Source organism: Triturus cristatus, chromosome 4_1, assembly GCF_964204655.1.
Source record: "Triturus cristatus chromosome 4_1, aTriCri1.1, whole genome shotgun sequence".
In the NCBI taxonomy this organism is placed as follows: Eukaryota; Metazoa; Chordata; class Amphibia; order Caudata; family Salamandridae; genus Triturus; species Triturus cristatus.
In genome coordinates, this window is record NC_140585.1 from 343,415,394 (window position 1) to 343,433,245 (window position 17,852).

A 17,852-nucleotide genomic window follows, 5' to 3' on the forward strand; every position below is an offset into this window, starting at 1 on the left:
CCCTTAAACTCCTCAATGGGGAAAACAGAAATGCATTTGGAAGGCCTGCTGCGCTGCATGGACAAGGTGGAGCGGTGCCAAGTCACATCTCTGCAGTAGGAGTGGAGAGAGCACACGGATTGGCCGAGGGGGGCATTGGTTGGTTTCAGATCCTGGGGGAACCTCCCCCCCCCCCACACTGTGCCGAAAGGCTGGGGATGTTATATGTTTAGCCACGAAGGCCGGTGCCCCCGGCACAGTTTTGCGTACTACTCGTTATGTGACTGTATCCCATGTACATGCAATCTCTATATGTAATTGCATCTTTGGTGGATGTCCTGAAAATCTGGCATGGATCCAGCCGCTGTGGACCGGCGTTGGACACCGTTGGGAGTGGATACGCCCCTCCGATTCGGTGCTGGGCTCAACGCCGAGGTACCCTGTCACCTCTCAGCAGTTTGCTTCTGCAGTAACTGAGCTGTGTGGAGCAAGTGTCAAAGTGAGGGCGCCTCGAGGCCGTTGGAGGCGCCTCCGGAAACAAAGGCTCCGCCGATGAAGACAGTGTGGTATTATCTGTGAACAAAGATCTACACAGATGAGCCAGGGCATTTCACACTGATGCATTCAGCCTGTTGCCAGAGCTCTGGCATGTCTCACAAATTCTTGAAATAGGAATCCTTTTTTTTCATAACACATTTAATGTATTATAACACAGCACAGGAAAATATCCGAGACGTCTTTTCATTGCCTGTAACCTTAAACAGCTACAGGTAATCTCTTGAACTTTTGTGGCACCGCAAGCATTTGATCGAGGCGCTTTTTCCCGAATGTCGCTTCCAATGTTCACTTTGTCTTTGTGGGGATGGCTCAAGGTGCAGTTTCTTTCCCAAGGGCGCCCTGATCTTTGCCAACTTGACTTCATTTAGCAGTTCGATGTCTCCAGTCACATGCTAGCTTGGAGGCAGAGCAGGTAAAGATAGCTCGTGCGGTTAGCGCACTTGTTGCAGAAACGAGAGTGCAATTTGCAAGTTATTGTTCTGGAATGCAAGGGTGTTTTTGATTGGCTAAAGCATCGAGGAGAGTTGCAGCTCACGAGTCTCTAACTTGTGCCAACTTAAGTGCTTTAAGTTATCAAGTGCCCTGCGCATGCACTCCAAATCTCTGTGGGACAGAGGGCAGACGGTTCCGCAACGCCTCGTGGTGCTGCCGGGTGCAGACGACATCTGGCTGACTCTTGACAGTCATTGCTCAAGGCGCGCGAGGCAAACGGACCCCAGTCACTGGGTCTCGTGAACCCTGCAATAAGGCCTTGAAGAGAAACCGGAAGTGCCAGTGAACTCAAGGCACTGCGGTGTACACCTTCTTCAGACTAAGCAGAGGCCACTGGGAGTGACCAGGGTCACAATAACCCACAAGTCTCACCAGTGCTGCACCTTCTCCAGAGTAAGCAGAGGCCTCAGTGTGTACCCAGGGTCACACGAAGCCACTGTCTCAAGAGACACAGCAGTGCTGGGACTCGTCCAGAGTGAGCAGAGGCCGCAGCGTGTACCCAGGGGCACAAGAAGCCACTGTCTCAAGAGACACAGCAGTGCTGGGACTCGTCCAGAGTGAGCAGAGGCCGCAGTGTGTACCCAGGGTCACACGAAGCCACTGTCTCAAGAGACACAGCAGTGCTGGGACTCGTCCAGAGTGAGCAGAGGCCGCAGTGTGTACCCAGGGTCACACGAAGCCACTGTCTCAAGAGACACAGCAGTGCTGGGACTCGTCCAGAGTGAGCAGAGGCCGCAGTGTGTACCCAGGGTCACACGAAGCCACAGACCTCAAGACTCAGCAGTGCTGGGACTCGTCCAGAGTGAGCAGAGGCCGCAGCGTGTACCCAGGGGCACAAGAAGCCACTGTCTCAAGAGACACAGCAGTGCTGGGACTCGTCCAGAGTGAGCAGAGGCCGCAGCGTGTACCCAGGGGCACAAGAAGCCACTGTCTCAAGAGACACAGCAGTGCTGGGACTCGTCCAGAGTGAGCAGAGGCCGCAGTGTGTACCCAGGGTCACACGAAGCCACTGTCTCAAGAGACACAGCAGTGCTGGGACTCGTCCAGAGTGAGCAGAGGCCGCAGTGTGTACCCAGGGTCACACGAAGCCACTGTCTCAAGAGACACAGCAGTGCTGGGACTCGTCCAGAGTGAGCAGAGGCCGCAGTGTGTACCCAGGGTCACACGAAGCCACTGTCTCAAGAGACACAGCAGTGCTGGGACTCGTCCAGAGTGAGCAGAGGCCGCAGTGTGTACCCAGGGTCACACGAAGCCACAGACCTCAAGACTCAGCAGTGCTGGGACTCGTCCAGAGTGAGCAGAGGCCGCAGCGTGTACCCAGGGGCACAAGAAGCCACTGTCTCAAGAGACACAGCAGTGCTGGGACTCGTCCAGAGTGAGCAGAGGCCGCAGTGTGTACCCAGGGTCACACGAAGCCACTGTCTCAAGAGACACAGCAGTGCTGGGACTCGTCCAGAGTGAGCAGAGGCCGCAGTGTGTACCCAGGGTCACACGAAGCCACAGACCTCAAGACTCAGCAGTGCTGGGACTCGTCCAGAGTGAGCAGAGGCCGCAGCGTGTACCCAGGGGCACACGAAGCCACAGTCTCAAGACACAGCACTGCGGCGCCTTCTCCAGTGAGCAGAGGCCGCAGTGCGTGGCCATGGATACAGGAAGCCATTGCCACAGCAGGTCCGCTCTGTCCAGACTGACCCTGAGTGTGTGGTCAGGGCATGCCAAGCACAGCAGTAGCCCCCCTACTCCAGAACGAGCATGTAGCTGGTGTGCGCGTGAGGCCAGGTGTCACAAGCCCCTGCTGCAGGGCCGGTCCTGGCAGGAAGCCAGCGGGCAGTACCTGGGGCCAGATGTGCGGCGCTACACAACTGTTCACGGTGTCCAGGACAACGCCCTGCTTTTATGAGGCGCCTCCCAGTGCCGTGCACACAGTAGACCAAAGCAGTATCTCTATATACCATACTAGCTATTGACCAGTGTGTACACAATGCACTAGCACTTTCACAAGAGACATCCGTGCCAGGTCTATGGATGTGACCCCTGACCCCGATAGCCCCTGCCACACACACCCTGCGGAGTCTCCGGCTTTACTCTCCCTTGTTCAGTCAACCGCTGGCGCGTGACTACCGATAGTTCATCTTTGCATCATGACTGAAGTAACTGTGCAAGACACGTTTTACACGACGTCATAAACGTGGATGTCTGCACACAGCTGATAGATGTTCAGAAACCCTGCGGCGCTCGCCTTCATATCACAAAAACGCACCCTTGCATTTTCCAAGTGTTTTGGGGCTTTTAATGTTTCATGACGTTTCACTAGCCCTATATGTTGCATGCTCTATTGATGTTATCGATGTGAGTCTCTGCCAATCACAGCTCTCCATGAACACTCACGTTCTGCAAAGGTATCTGACCTTCGAGTGAAACCCTCACCAAACGCACCAAAGGTACCTCAAATTGAAGTACTTCTCTCAAAACACAAGGACCCGGTCGCATGCTCATTAAACCAGTGCTTTGAATCAGTCGAAGTGGCCCGCAGTGCTAAGCAAATTCCAGCACATAAAGAAGATTTTACACTTGCACGCATCTGAGGCTTTTTACTTGTACTTCCATTCGGTTGCAATAGACAGTGAAACACTTGATGGCGCTTTGTACAGCGGACAATGAACGCCCCAAGGCACTATGTCGTGATCAGGTCCCGAGGAGCTTTTTATAGCCATCAGGGATAGGACCTGGAACAGGAAATGGGGAAAGACCACGCCCAGCTCTGCCACCTGATGTACTGTGTGATCCTGAGCAGATGGCCTCCCTCAGTCTCTCGTCTTTAAACAGCGATGTATTTTCCTCGTGTAGATTTTTCTCTTCAGAAACAAAGTCATTCAGGGCCTAAGACTCTCTGACCTCCCTTTAAAACTTTACACCAATCCCACCGATAGCTGAATTCCATATCAGGTCGCCTTTGGTTAATATGTATTTTTCTCTCCGAGGGCAGCTTTAAGCTAGATATTATGTCGGGCTGGCTTCTATATTCCCCATTTACACTCGGGCGGCAGTGGTTTGGGATATAGACGGGACTAGGTCCTGTCCTAAATAAGTGAACTATGTGCGTGCTTGGTGTCTCAGCTTCATGCCATGCTTATCATGCTCTCACAGCGGGAGAGTGAAGAAAAATGAGAATCAGGGAGAAAAGTTATGTTCACGGGATCAGCCAATGTATGCAGAATTCGGGCAGGTTTTATACATACAGGAGGCAGTGTTCATTCAAGAATATTTTAAGATACTGGCACGAAACGCGCAATATTGCCACATCGCTGGCACAAGCAAGGTGATAACATTAAAAGATATGTTACACCATGTCTGCCACTTCCAACCTGCCTTAAGCAAGCCAGGAACCTTCAAAGGATGTTGCACGTGCCAAAAAAGGAGAAAAAAAAGACATTTGCATACTGAATGTGTCAGAATTGTAATTAAAAAAGACCAATTCCTACCACATGATACCTGGAATGCACTGCCTTTTTTGAAACTACGTTTACATTAAAAACGCATATTTTCTAGAAAGTACAATTTCTGCTGGCAAGTCAAATATTGCTCTTGTTTATGTAAATGTGCAGCTTTTAATGGCATTCCTCCACTGACAACTCCTCCCCACGCCTTAAAAAGTTGATCTTAATTCTGCTTTACCCCATTGGACTCCAGCTGAGATTTTCCTGAAGGCGTTATCATGAAATATCCGAGTTATATTGGCCAGTCGGCACATGCCTCCCTTCCTGAGAGCTCCCTGTTTAACCATGAGCCATGTCACCTGCATCTCCATTACGGAAATGTGTCGGTTTCCACATACTCTAGGCCAGTCCACCTGTTTCTCTATTTAGGAAAAGTTCCAATTTCACCGTGGGCGGCTATGCCTTTGTTTTCATTCCAGGAACCGCCCAGTTTCCTCCCAGGCCTGTCTTGCTTGTATCTATCTCCCTTTGGCGAATTTCCCAGGTTGCCTGCAGGCCAGTGCTTCTATGACTCGATTTGGTATCTCTTCCAGTCTCCCTACAGGCCATTTGGCCCTAATCTCTATTCGAGAAAGCTTCCAGTTTTGCTGCTGCGAAGTCTGCCTGAATCTCAAATCGGCCGCTCTCTAAATTTCCCTAAAGACTAGAGCTCCCAACTTCAATTTAGGCCGGTCCAGGGTTATCTGCATATGAGAAAACTTAAAATGTCTCTGATGGCCAGTCCGTCTCTGTCTCCATTGAAGGAGTCTCCATATTTCCCCATAAGCCAGACCCCTTATGTGGGAAATCCCTCAGGTTCCCTAGAGGCCATTCCCACTCCGCCCCCCCCCCCCCCACGCCTCCCACGCTGTCAACAATGTACCGAGCGTGCCCAGAAGATGCCAGGTGCCCACAGACTATAACACCCCTTCTGTCTCCAAATCAAACAAGGGCCCGTAGTTTACAAGTGCGGTGTTTGCAGGGCGGCCCTGCTCCAAAACCAATCTGCTCACTTAAGGCTCATTAAAGCCGCCGCCACCGACGCCTCGCGCCTCACCTGTGTCAGCAACGCGCGAGCCCTCATTGCGCTACAGGGGCTCGTGCAGTGGCGTCACGAAACTTGAGGGGGCGCCCCACGCACCGTGCCCAGTCCTGATCGGCCAGTGCGGGAGGGGGCCCCGGAGCGGGGGGCGCACTGTGGGGGCTGCTGGGGCTTTTGTTACACCACTGGGCTCGTGCAACCATGGGCATGGGAACGTGGGGTCCGTTGTAACCGGAGACCCCTGCAGACGTGGGTGCAGGAATGCGGAGGGTGTCGAGGGTAGGGGCTTCGTAACACAAACCCCTGAATCGTGGTTGTGGGTGTGTGGGGGGGGGGGGGAGTTAAACCTTCAGGGCGACCAATTTCTTTAGGGTGGGGGGGGGCTCCTCTGTGACATATGGGAGTCTCGGGGCTGCTGTTCACATTCTGCAGGTGGGGGTCATCATGTTAAGACACTGGTCGTGGGGGGCGTTCTAGCCCCCTCCAGGAGTGTGGACTGTCAAAACAGGGTGTGTCTCGTGCAAATCCGGGTAGGGGGACGTGGGTTTTCGAAACTGGAGGGGGTACGTGCAAACATATGTGTATTGTGACTCCAGGGGCTCGTGCACAGGGACGGGAGCTCGTGCATATGCAGGCGCAGGGACGCGGGCCTTCATAGCAGAGGGCAGGAAGGTGGAATTGTGTGCACCACTAGTAGCCAGAGAAACGCACTCAGCGGCACCGATCAATGGCCTAGCCCTTCACCCAATACCTCTTTCTCTTATCAATATATATATATCTATATATACAAATATATCTATTTCACATTCACCTAACAGGGCTAAAGTTGATAGCAAAGTAAACAAGCCATTTTCTATGAAACCATATCAACAGCTGCTGTGCCCGATTCCAGTTTCGTCCTATATACACTGCTCTTGCCAATCCTCTTTATTTCAGTCTCTGCATATCCATCAGTTCTTTCCATGGAAAGAGGGAAATGTGTCGGCCTGCTTCATTTGAGCCGGTGGTTGGAGGTGGGGCGCACAAAGGGGAGGGCACGACAAAAAGACGTAAAAACAGAGATAAAGCCGGAATGAAACAGAGTCTGCAATGGTGGAATACAGGCGCAGAGAGTGTCTGGTGGTGACTGAAAGAGGCTGAAGGTGGAATCAAGACTGTGCCCTCTTGGTATTCAGCACCTCTGGTGTTCGCGGCTCCACCCCGGGCTTCTGAGCTAAGCTTTGCCCCCCCTGCACTGACTGCTTTACAAATTAAGCACTTATTGTTTTGCAAAACAAGCACGGAATGGGAGCAGATAGACAACAGGTGGATAGACAGACTGGCAGATCGATATGCACGTGCATGCTACCAGCTTGGTGCCATAGGTTCTGCACTACCACTAGTTGTAAGTACTCGAAAGGCCGGTGGGAGTGGAGGATGTGTGGCCAGCTTGTGGCTAGCTGTATCTTGTAAACACTGGCCCCGCCCCACTGAACAGTGAATAAAGTGTGATAGTGCACACTTTACTGATATGTACAGTTACGTCATGTTAAATATGTTATCAATGTGGATTCAGAAGCAAGGTAATGCGCTTCTGCCTCGACCGAGCCTTGTTCATGAGTGTGTATTCACGTCTACAGATTACTGGGTACATCCGTCCCTTTGCGTTTAAATCTTGTAGGCTCTTCCCTCTACACTCTCCGATTTTCTATGACTTGTTCTCGTTTTATCCGCAAACCTCGTGTTCCACCTTGAACATGTGTTCGCCATGTGTGTCTCATTACATCACCGGCTGTCCACCTGTGTCTCGATATCCACGCTCTTTTTGCTTCAATGCCATCGCTGCATACTCCTGTCTGTGCCCTCAGCCCCCTCTCTGCCAGGCCCACACACAGGTGTCCACGCGACTGGCCACGGAGCAGAACAAGCCTGCTCACAGCCTGCTCCCCGAAGCCAAGTGACGCCGTGCAGAGGCGCTGCAACTCTGCCTTCGTCGGGACTGGGCAAGGCAGGTACCGCCAACACCCGGAGCACAAGCGCTGCGCTCACCAATCGCTTAGATACCCAACACCCAGCGCTTGAATGGAAATATAGAAGTGCAGGTACTCCTTGGCCCAGGGTACCCGTCTGCTGCTGAAAAGTGCTGGCACTTTCCCATTAAAGGCATTTCAACAACGCTAAAAGGTGCCGGTATACTGAGTCCCTGCTCAAACATTGGACCCGACACGGTATAAGTTTCAGGCGCTGTTGATTTACCCCTGAAGAGTGTGTGGCATCCCTCGCCGACTCTCCCTGACCAAAGCACTAAGGACAGTGGAAGTTCAAATTCAGAAACACCGCCGCCACCATCAAACACTTCGCACCAGTGTACAAGCCGCGGGCTGCGGCTGCGGCCGCTGCTGGGGTTTCCTTAGAGGCCGTTCCATGACAGGCCGTCCTTCAACCACATGTACACTGGGAAAAGCAAAGCCACAGGTCCCAAAATGCAAAGAGAAAAGCCACAGTGAGCAACTCACACCTGGAAGGAGACAACGTGAGAAAAGCTGAGACACCACACAGCGCACACACACGCAGGCAGCACACAGCCTGGAGAAGTTACGCTTAAAGTTGTGGGACTTACAGTCTGCGGCTGAGTCCTGGCACGGCTCTCCCGTGGGAGGGCGCCGAGCAGCTGAGCAGGAACACGGCGAGGCACCACTGCTGCAGGAAGACCCTGAACATTGTCTCCGCCTGGCCGGCGACCTGCGTTCAAGGAAGACCCCAAGCGCAGCCCGGGTCACTGCGGTCCGTCCGGGCGCTCCTCGGGCTGGCGGTGCGGGCTCTCGTCCCCCTCACGTGCAGTCGAGGTCCGCCGCGGGACTTACTGTTGACAGCCGGTCTGGAAGCGCCGAGGGCTCAGTCTCCTCCCGTCCGTCCTTGTCTCAGACCAGAATAGCGAGCAAAAGTACGCGAAGCACTGCAAGAAAGCGGAATGGGCAACAGGTTAGAAATGCGTGTGGCGCAGCAGATTGGACGTTCACAACATCTGGGTAGATACTGTCCTCAATGGGGCTTGCTTTTTCAATGCAGGTTCCTTGAATCTAAACAACACTGAAAAAAAGTTCTAAAGCTACAAACCTATCCAAATTTTAGAAGTTTCCAAATACATAAAAACTTTAGTAAAACTTTTCAAACATTGAAAGAAGCCTACGAAATGTAACAATAAAAATGTATAGAGATAAAGAAAAAGTTTGCAAAAAGTTATAATCCGCCCCTCTGCTGCTCAGAGGAGTTTGGGGTACAGGGTGCTGTGGAGACAGACACGCAGTCTGTGTGGGCGGGTAGGGGCGAGGGGCGAGGGGTGCGGAGAGGTGTCTGTGCTGTACCTTTTCTGCCGCAGGGCTCGGCTCTGTCCCCCCTTAGATGTCTGGACCACCACTGGGCGCAGCCCGCGCTGGGCAGGGTGATGGGAGAGCGAGGGGTGTGCGAGGCTTTGCTGGGGAGGCCAGCCTGGCTGCAGGTTGGAGCAGAGTTTCTGGGGCTGGACTGGGCTGGCCTCTTCTTTTTTTTTCACCTCTTCTGGGGGGCTCTGCCGGGCTGGGAAGTTTTCACACGCTCTCTAGCAGCGGGACCAGCAGTAGCTCGCGCTGCAGGAGAAGGCTGCTGCTAGTGCGCATAGGTGGAGTCAAAGGAGCAGGAGAGCGCCCCCCAGGGGTGAGACCGAGAGGGGGAGAGACCCACAGGGATTACAGAGGAGACGGTCTCTCAGTGGGCTCGGGGCAGACTCAGCTATTTACCCCTCAATGCTGTTGCCTCCGGCGCACTGAGCTCTGGCCATCTCAGAGGCAGCCTCACCCCGTCTCTCCCGTCGCACTAAGCTGGCCCGTGCCAGCCGCACACTGAACACTGTGCTGGCCCTCACTTACACCGAGCGTAGAGCGAGACCTCTCAAATTCCGACACAAACACTACACCCTTAGGCTCAGTCATGCACACATTCGCATCATACCTTGTTTCCCTCACACCAGTGGTACTGGTACCCTCTCTAACCGCGCACTCAGCCCTAGAGCTCTCCTAAGCTAAACTCAGAACTAGACCCACCTAATCTTAGATTCCTCATTAGCTAAACTCAGAACTAGACTCGTTTACTCCTATATCACTCAAAAGACAGTCAGAACTAAACTCACACACCCTTAGATCACTAATAAACCAAACTCAGAACTAAACTCACATACTCTTAGATCACTAATAAGCCAAACTCAGAAGTAAACTCGCATACTCTTAGAGCACTCATTACCAAAACTTAGAACTAGTCACACCTACTCATAGAGCACTCATTAGGTAAACTCAGAACAGAACCACCTACTCTTAGAACACTCATTAGCTGATCTCAGAACTAGACCCGCCTACTCTTGGAACACTCAATAGCTAACCTCAGAACTAGACTCATCCACTCATAGAACACCTTTTAGTTAAACTCAGAACTAGACTCATCTACTCATAGAGCACCTTTTAGTTGAACTTAGAACTAGACCCACCTACTCTTGGAACATTCATTAGCTAAACTCAGAACTAGACACACCTACTTTTAGATCACTAATTAGCTAAACTCAGAACTAGACCCACCTACCCACAGAACACTCATTAGCTGATCTCAGAACTAGACCCACCTACTCATAGAACACATTTTAGCTAAACTCAGAAATAGACCCACCTACTCTTAGAACACTCATTAGCTAAACTCAGAACTAGTCCGACCTACTCTTAGAACACCTTTTAGTTAAACTCAGAACTAGACTCATCTACTCATAGAGCACCTTTTAGTTGAACTTATAACTAGACCCACCTACTCTGAGAACACTCATTAGCTAAACTCAGAACTAGACCCACCTACTCTTAGAACACTCATTAGCTAAACTCAGAACTAGACACACCTCCTTTTAGATCACTAATTAGCTAAACTCAGAACTAGACCCACCTACTCTTGGAGACCCTTTTAGCTTAACTCAAACTAGACCCACCTACTCACAGAACACCTTTTAGCTGAACTCAGAACTAGACCCACCTACTCTTAGAGTCCCTTTTAGCTAGACTCAAACTAGACCCACCTACTCACAGAACACCTTTAAGCTGAACTCAGAACTAGACCCGCCTACTCTTAGAGCACTCATTAGCTAAACTCAAAACTAGACCCATCTACTCATAGATCACGTGTAAGCTAAACTCAGAACTAGACCCACCTACTCATAGAACACCTTTTAGTTAAACTCAGAACTAGACCCACCTACTCTTAGAGCACTCATTAGCTAAACTCAGAACTAGACCCATCTACTAATAGACCACCTTTTAGCTAAACTCGGAACTAGACCCACCTACTCAGAGAACACCTTTTAGCTAAACTCAGAACAAGACCCACCTACTCTTAGAGCACTCATTTGCTAAACTCAGAACTAGGCCCATCTACTCATAGACCACCTTTTAGCTAAACTCGGAACTAGACCCACATACTCATAGACCACCTTTTAGCTAAACTCGGAACTAGACCCACCTACTCAGAGAACACCTTTTAGCTAAACTCAGAACTAGACCCACCTACTTTTAGATCACTCATTTGGTAAACTCAGTACTAAAGCCACCTACTTTTAGAGCACTCATTAGCTGAACTCAGAACTAGACCCACCTATTCTTAGATCACACAATAAGCTAAACTCAGAACTAGACACACCTACTCATAGAACACCTTTTAGCTAAACAACTCAGAACTAGATCCACCTACTCTTAGATCACTCAATAAGTTAAACTCAGAACTAGATCCACCTACTCTTAGATCACTCAATAAGTTAAACTCAGAACCTGACCTACCTAATTAGAGTACTCATTAGCTAAAATCAGAACTAGAACCACCGACTCTTAGATCACTCATTAGCTAAACTCAGAACTAGACCCACCGACTCTTAGATAACTCATTAGATAAACTCAGAGCTAGACCCACCTACTCTTAGATCACTCATTAGCTAAACTCCAAACTTAATCCGCCTGCACACAGCTCAGTCTCAGATTTGTCATAAACTGAACCAGTGCTTAATTTGAGACGGTGGTTTCCGGTGCTCAGCAACGGCACTTAATTGGCAGCACCAGCACTCATGACAGTCTGCCACATGGTGGGCTGTTTGTCTGATTCACTGTGAGAACCACAGCAGTTGTTTTATAATTCAATATTTGTAAAACATGACTAATACCTGCCACCCAAGCTATTCTTATAGTTTTGGGGGCCTGGAATATTCTCAATGGCCACACTTGTAGGAGTGTGATGGTTAGTAGGAGGTTTGGCATTGTCATTGGTAGTTCTAGAAGGGGCATTGAGTGGTGTAGGCTGCAGTGGACTCCTGATGAGGGCCCTGGCACCTCATTATTTACAAATTAAGCACTGGACTGAACTCAGAAGTAGACGAACATTCATTGAGTTCAGTCTTAGCTCGCTCATAAGCTAAACTCAGAACAAAACCCACTTACACTGAGCTCAGGCCTCGAATAATCAGTACCTAAACTAGAACTAGTCCACTAGCACTGAGCTCCGCCCCAAATCACTCATAGGCTAAACTCACAACGATACCCACAGTTCCGTCCCAGATGACTCATAAACTAGTGTCAGAACTAGTCCGACTTACATTGTATTCAGTCCTAGGTCTGTCATAAGCTTCATTCAGAAGTACACTCACTCACACACACTCAGTCCAAGATCTCTCACAGACTAAACTCAGAACTAGTCCCACTTGCACATAGCTCAGTGCTAAACTTAAATCTAGTCCCATCTACATTGTACTCAGTCTTAGATCGCTCATAAGCTAACCTCAAGATTACACCTACTTATGCTGCACTCAGTCTAAACTTAGTGGTATTCCCACATAGATTGTACTCAGTCCAAGATCTATCCTAAGCTAAAACAGAACTAGACCCACGTTTACTAAATCCAGTCATACCCCTTCAAGAACATTCATTTGTGCGTATTTCCACTCAAGCACTAAATTACACGCTAGGCTTCTGCCACTAAACCCAGGCTTTCCGTCGCCTAGCCAGGGTTCAATCCCAATCCATATGATATGTCAATCATATTCCTCCTCTAGCACTGAACATATTCCTTTACCACTACAGGCACCAACCAAAGTCCTATTGGTAAATAAACTCAGTCTCACCTGCCCCTCTCAGGTGCAAAACTCAACCCATTCTCAAATAAAAGAATGACCTGACCCCTTCCCCTCATTATAGCGAGACCGGGCTCTCCATCTTCCCATGCACTAAACGTAATTAAATATTTTGTGTTCTCACTTAACTGAAATGGCCCCCACTTGCCCATATCCATGTAATCCATATTCATACTGGACAGTCAATGCGGCCATATTGCCATACACAGACTAAACTGAATCAGAAATACCCCTTCTTAAGCATAACACACAATCCTAGCGCCTTAGTACTCGAGATTCAGTCCTGCCCCTCTCTTGCATCGACTCAATCAACCTCCACCCCTATCATTCACTCGACACCAGTGTGTGATCACCTCCTGGTCATTAAAGACAACCCTCACCAACCTATATGCTAGATTCCCTTCGATCTCCTATTGTGCTCTTCACTCAGTCCTATCCCTCTCTTACATCAGACTCAATCATCCACCCTACTGTTCACCGGACAACATTCTCCTACCACCTCTAGGTCAAAAAACATAAACCTCCCCACTTACACACTAGAATCCCCTCAATCTCCTGTTATGCTGTACACTCAATCCTAGCCCTCTCTTACATCAGACTCAATCATACCCCCTACTGTTCACCGGACAACATTCTCCTACCACCTCTAGGTCAAAAAACACAAACCTCCCCACTTACACACTAGAATCCCCTCAATCCCCTGTTATGCTCTACACTCAATCCTAGCCCTCTCTTACATCAGACTCAATCATACCCCCTACTGTTCACCGGACAACATTCTCCTACCACCTCTAGGTCAAAAAACACAAACCTCCCCACTTACACACTAGAATCCCCTCAATCCCCTGTTATGCTCTACACTCAATCCTAGCCCTCTCTTACATCAGACTCAATCATACCCCCTACTGTTCACCGGACAACATTCTCCTACCACCTGTAGGTCAAAGAACACAAATCTCCCCACTTACACACTAGAATCCCCTCAATCCCCTGTTATGCTCTACACTCAATCCTATCCCTCTCTTACATCAGACTCAATCATACCCCCTACTGTTCACCGGACAACATTCTCCTACCACCTCTAGGTCAAAAAACACAAATCTCCCCACTTACACACTAGAATCCCCTCAATCCCCTGTTATGCTCTACACTCAATCCTATCCCTCTCTTACATCAGACTCAATCATATCCCCCTACTGTTCACCGGACAACATTCTCCTACCACCCCCAGCTCAATAAACACAAACCTCCCTCCCCACATGAGAACTAGAATCCCTTCAATCCCCTATTATGCACTACAATCGGTCCTGCCCCCTCCATGAAACTCTTTCACCACTGCATTGTGCCCTAGACACCCTTCCACTACCACCTCTTGCTGATGAAGCACAATCCTGCCCCAGTTGTGTGCTAGCTCAGCGTGTATGCCCTATTGTGGACTACAGTCAATGCCACCCACCTGTTGTACGCCAGATTCAAACCCGCTTCCTCTGGGTGCACTCGGGTCAGTCCTGTTCATCACTTGTTTACTGGACTCGCTCCTTTCTCCCTATCCCACTCCCCACCCCCCCCTGTTCACTAGGCTCACCCCCACCCCATCTTCTGTATTAGGCACAATCCCCTTCTTTTTAGGACTTCTACCCCTTCCAGGCACTAAAACCAGCACCTCCCCTGTTCTGGGACTTAGGTCAGCTTATTCCATCTCAGGGACTTAGTTAAGCCTTGTCCCTTCTCGGGCACTCGAGTGGACTTTAGCACCGCTTTTCCAATTACCTGTTTCTGGTGTTTTGGCCACTTGGTCATCGGGCGGCCGCGTACCGGTCACATGCGCGCGCGCCACCTCCAGAACGCGCCAAGATAAACCTATCCCCTAGAAGCGCCAGTGAAAGAGCCCCTAACTTTATGCATTTCAAAATTATGTTATTGTCGCCCTCTTGCCCGCCGGCCCACGTTGAGAATCCATTCATAACTGCTGGCCTAGAAACGCGTGACGCCCTCCAATCAGATTGGAAATAAAACTCATAGCGTATTGCTGGCCTGCAATAGAGGGGGAGTCGGCAAGCCTTCGCTCTAATGCTCTGTTTGGGGGACAGGACGCGGCCCAGCGAGGATAATATTTCTTCATTTTTTAGCATCAAGAACACGCTGGAAAAGTGGAAACTTTCCAGAGCAGAAAAAGGGCTGTGAATGTTTCCCTGCCCTCGGACGATTGCCGGGCAGGCACCCCTGGGGGCATCATTAAGTACAGGCATATGTTTTCTTAGCTCCCAAATCTCGCTCCGGAACATTAGGCGCTACGATTGAGAACTGCGCGTGTGTGTTGTTTCTGGATCAGAGTTTACCGATGCACAAAAGAGAGCAGGATAGCAAATACAGAAAGATATGCAGCGCGCCCTCATCCCATCTATGAAACGCAACTACCTGTTGCTGGAAAGCCAGCAGGGGGGCTGGACGCTCGCGTTGACAGCATGATAATAGGTCGATCAATAACAGATATTGACAGCGCTCATTTCACGTATCTGTAGATATCTGTCTAATTCACGAAGAGGTTCTTACGATCCGTGTTTTAAAATGGCACAAGCAGCGTCTGAACAAGTGTGATGCAGGCACTGTGTTTCTGTTTTGCTTATACGGATTCTAACACAAACCCGCCTCGTGTGGCCCCTTTAGAATACATTCTGTAAGCAATTTTCTTAAATGAGACATACAATGTTTCGATTCAAACGCGTTTTGCATAAAATCACACAGAGCGTCAGCGCAGCCGGGAGTCTGTGTTCCAGTAGCACTGCACAGACGGTCAGCGGTACCCAGGACAACGAAACTAAAGTTGCTGGCTCAGCACTGGAGCGGATCAGCCCCACGCCGTCTCCCATTATTCATTCCCACCGCCCTCCGCACACGGACTGCAAAGCGTTAATAACTTGTTTTAATAATAGATTATCGGAAGCACATCTGGTCGCCACATCAATGGCCGGGTGCCACACAAATCAGTTTCCGCGCTAGATTCATGTGCATCAAAGGCACTGTTAACCAAAGTTACAAAAACAAACTTATCGCACTGGGTGAGTTCTACAAGCAAGTTAAAACAACGTTTTCTGCCCAGATTGCAATCGACAATCAACCACCAGTCCTCCCTGGTGCTCGCCTGGCACCTGCAGGTACGAGAGACTGGCAGGCAACGAACAGACCCCGTTAAACTCTATGCCAGGCAGCTCTCCTACAAGACACAGGTGAACATATCCAAGCTTTGCAGTGTGAACTGTTCATTTTTAAACACTTCTCTAAGATTCCTACACACCTTCTCCACACCAACACAGGTAGCCACACAAAAGTTCTCAAATACTTGTAAACACCGTAGACAACTTTACTTACATTGGCAGCTGTCTGCAATCTGCTTTCCTGGGACTTGGCTGCCTGGAGCTGAAACCAATCAGCGCTGGTAGGCTATCTCTCCTCAAGGTGAATATTGGAGCAAAAGACAGTAGCACTTCGGATGCCGCTGGAGTTTGTAAGAACTGGATAGAAGCGGTAAAAGTTTCGCTCGGGACGGCCGCACTCGCCTCCTCTCTCCTAATAAATAAGGCGCTTCCTCGTGGGGCTGCCCTTAATAAAGAGCGCCCTTTCTGACATCATAATCCGCATTCCCTCCTGGGCTGACAATCACCTCCGCTCTGCCGATGATGCTGCGCACATGACTGTTCAGCCCTCTTTTTTTCCTCTCGCCTGGAGTAGCGGACATGTGCCAGCAGGGCTGGATGTTTGCAGTTTTTTTTTTCTCCCCGCCGTGATTTACTGTATTCTCGAGTGAGGTGAATGGGCAGCGCGAGGAGGCGGAGGGAGCTGCGTCCTTATCTGAGTTATGTGTCTGTCCAGAAAAGTCTGGTTAAGTGCGCCCTCCCACCAGCAAACATACCACGAACGTGACACTTCAAAGGGATTCCTGGACTGTCTGTGAAGTGCAATCACCCCAGGCCCACCCGTCCCACCCACAAGTCACCCTTCCATGGGCACAACAGAGGGAACCTGACATTCACCTGCACCCATGGGTGCTGCGAAAACCTAGGAGGATGAAGGGTTTACATATTCACATGGGGCTTGAAAACATTTATTGGCACCCTTAAAACAGCCCATTGAGGAGGCCCTGTCTTCTGGCCTAAATTCACTCCACGCGGACCCCGCCCCATCTTCTGCACATGTGGGTCACTGTCCTGCGTGCATTCACATTAGAACCACCCAGCCATCCTCCTGTCAAGCCGCCCGGCAGCGTCTAGATGCAGTTTTTACACTTTGATTGCAACAGACCTTTCTCTGTCTCTGTCTCTCACCCACGCACACAAACATAACATACCTGTTATTTTGAGGACTGGATATTGACCGTAATGAAGTCTGCAATTACTATTCTAACTCCATGCGTGCTTTCATAGGACGGTAGGTTGAAGCAAGTCTAATTGCACTTAGTTGGTTGGATAGATGGATGAATGCATAAATGATGGATGTGTTAATGGAATGACCAATAGACATTGATTGGAATGGTGAAAGTCTGAATAATGGATGAAAAAATGAATGGATGATAGAATGCAAAGGTGAAATCATGGATTTCAGCAGGTAGATGGTAGAGTGAAAGGATGAATGGAGAGATGTTTCAGAAGAGACAAGGGAGCTCTTCTAGGGAGGGTCGGGCTCACTTGTTTCTGTTCCTCGGTGCCATCAAACTAGGGGATTGAGTATGAGGTGCAAGCTCACCTGTGACCTTTGTTTCCTTCCAGTTAGGTACCTTTTTACCAGCGTAACCATTGTCACCTACACAGCCCTATGGAGTTGGAGATGTGTACCAACTTGTATCTTGCACCTTCTACACACCAACACAGGTAGCGCTTGAACCTATCTGCAAAGCAACAGAACGCTGTACACCAGAGACTTTGACAAAACTGCCACATTTTAAAAAGTCACCCTCATACCTGCCAACTTGAAGAACAATCTCACCTGTGAGGAGGGGTGCAGGGCTTTGAAGAGGGCGGGGCCTCATGCCGAGAGCTACCTACAAGGCACTTTTGCACCCCACCCCACCCCACCTCCAAACTCCCTCCCACCCCCCAAAAAAAAGCTTACTGAGGCTGGTGTCGAGGCCCTGGAGTCTTTTCACACCCCT

General features: G+C 49.9%; 1 protein-coding gene across 2 annotated transcripts in view; it reads right to left on the minus strand.

Annotated features, from left to right (window-relative positions):
* Positions 1-16,400, minus strand: part of PTHLH (parathyroid hormone like hormone) — a 32,783-nt gene extending 16,383 nt beyond the window's left edge. Inside the window, exons 1-2 of one of the 2 annotated variants that reach the window (XM_085652329.1) lie at positions 16,076-16,400; positions 8,147-8,482 (exon numbers count right to left, since the gene is read on the minus strand). In XM_085652329.1, the coding sequence (XP_085508455.1) occupies positions 8,147-8,247 (101 nt within the window). In that variant the 5' untranslated portion in view covers positions 8,248-8,482; positions 16,076-16,400. Of the gene's footprint in view, positions 1-8,146; positions 8,483-8,891; positions 9,179-16,075 lie in introns of those variants that run through there. The other variant, XM_085652330.1, reaches the window with a different exon arrangement.
* Positions 16,401-17,852: the final 1,452 nt, after the last annotated feature.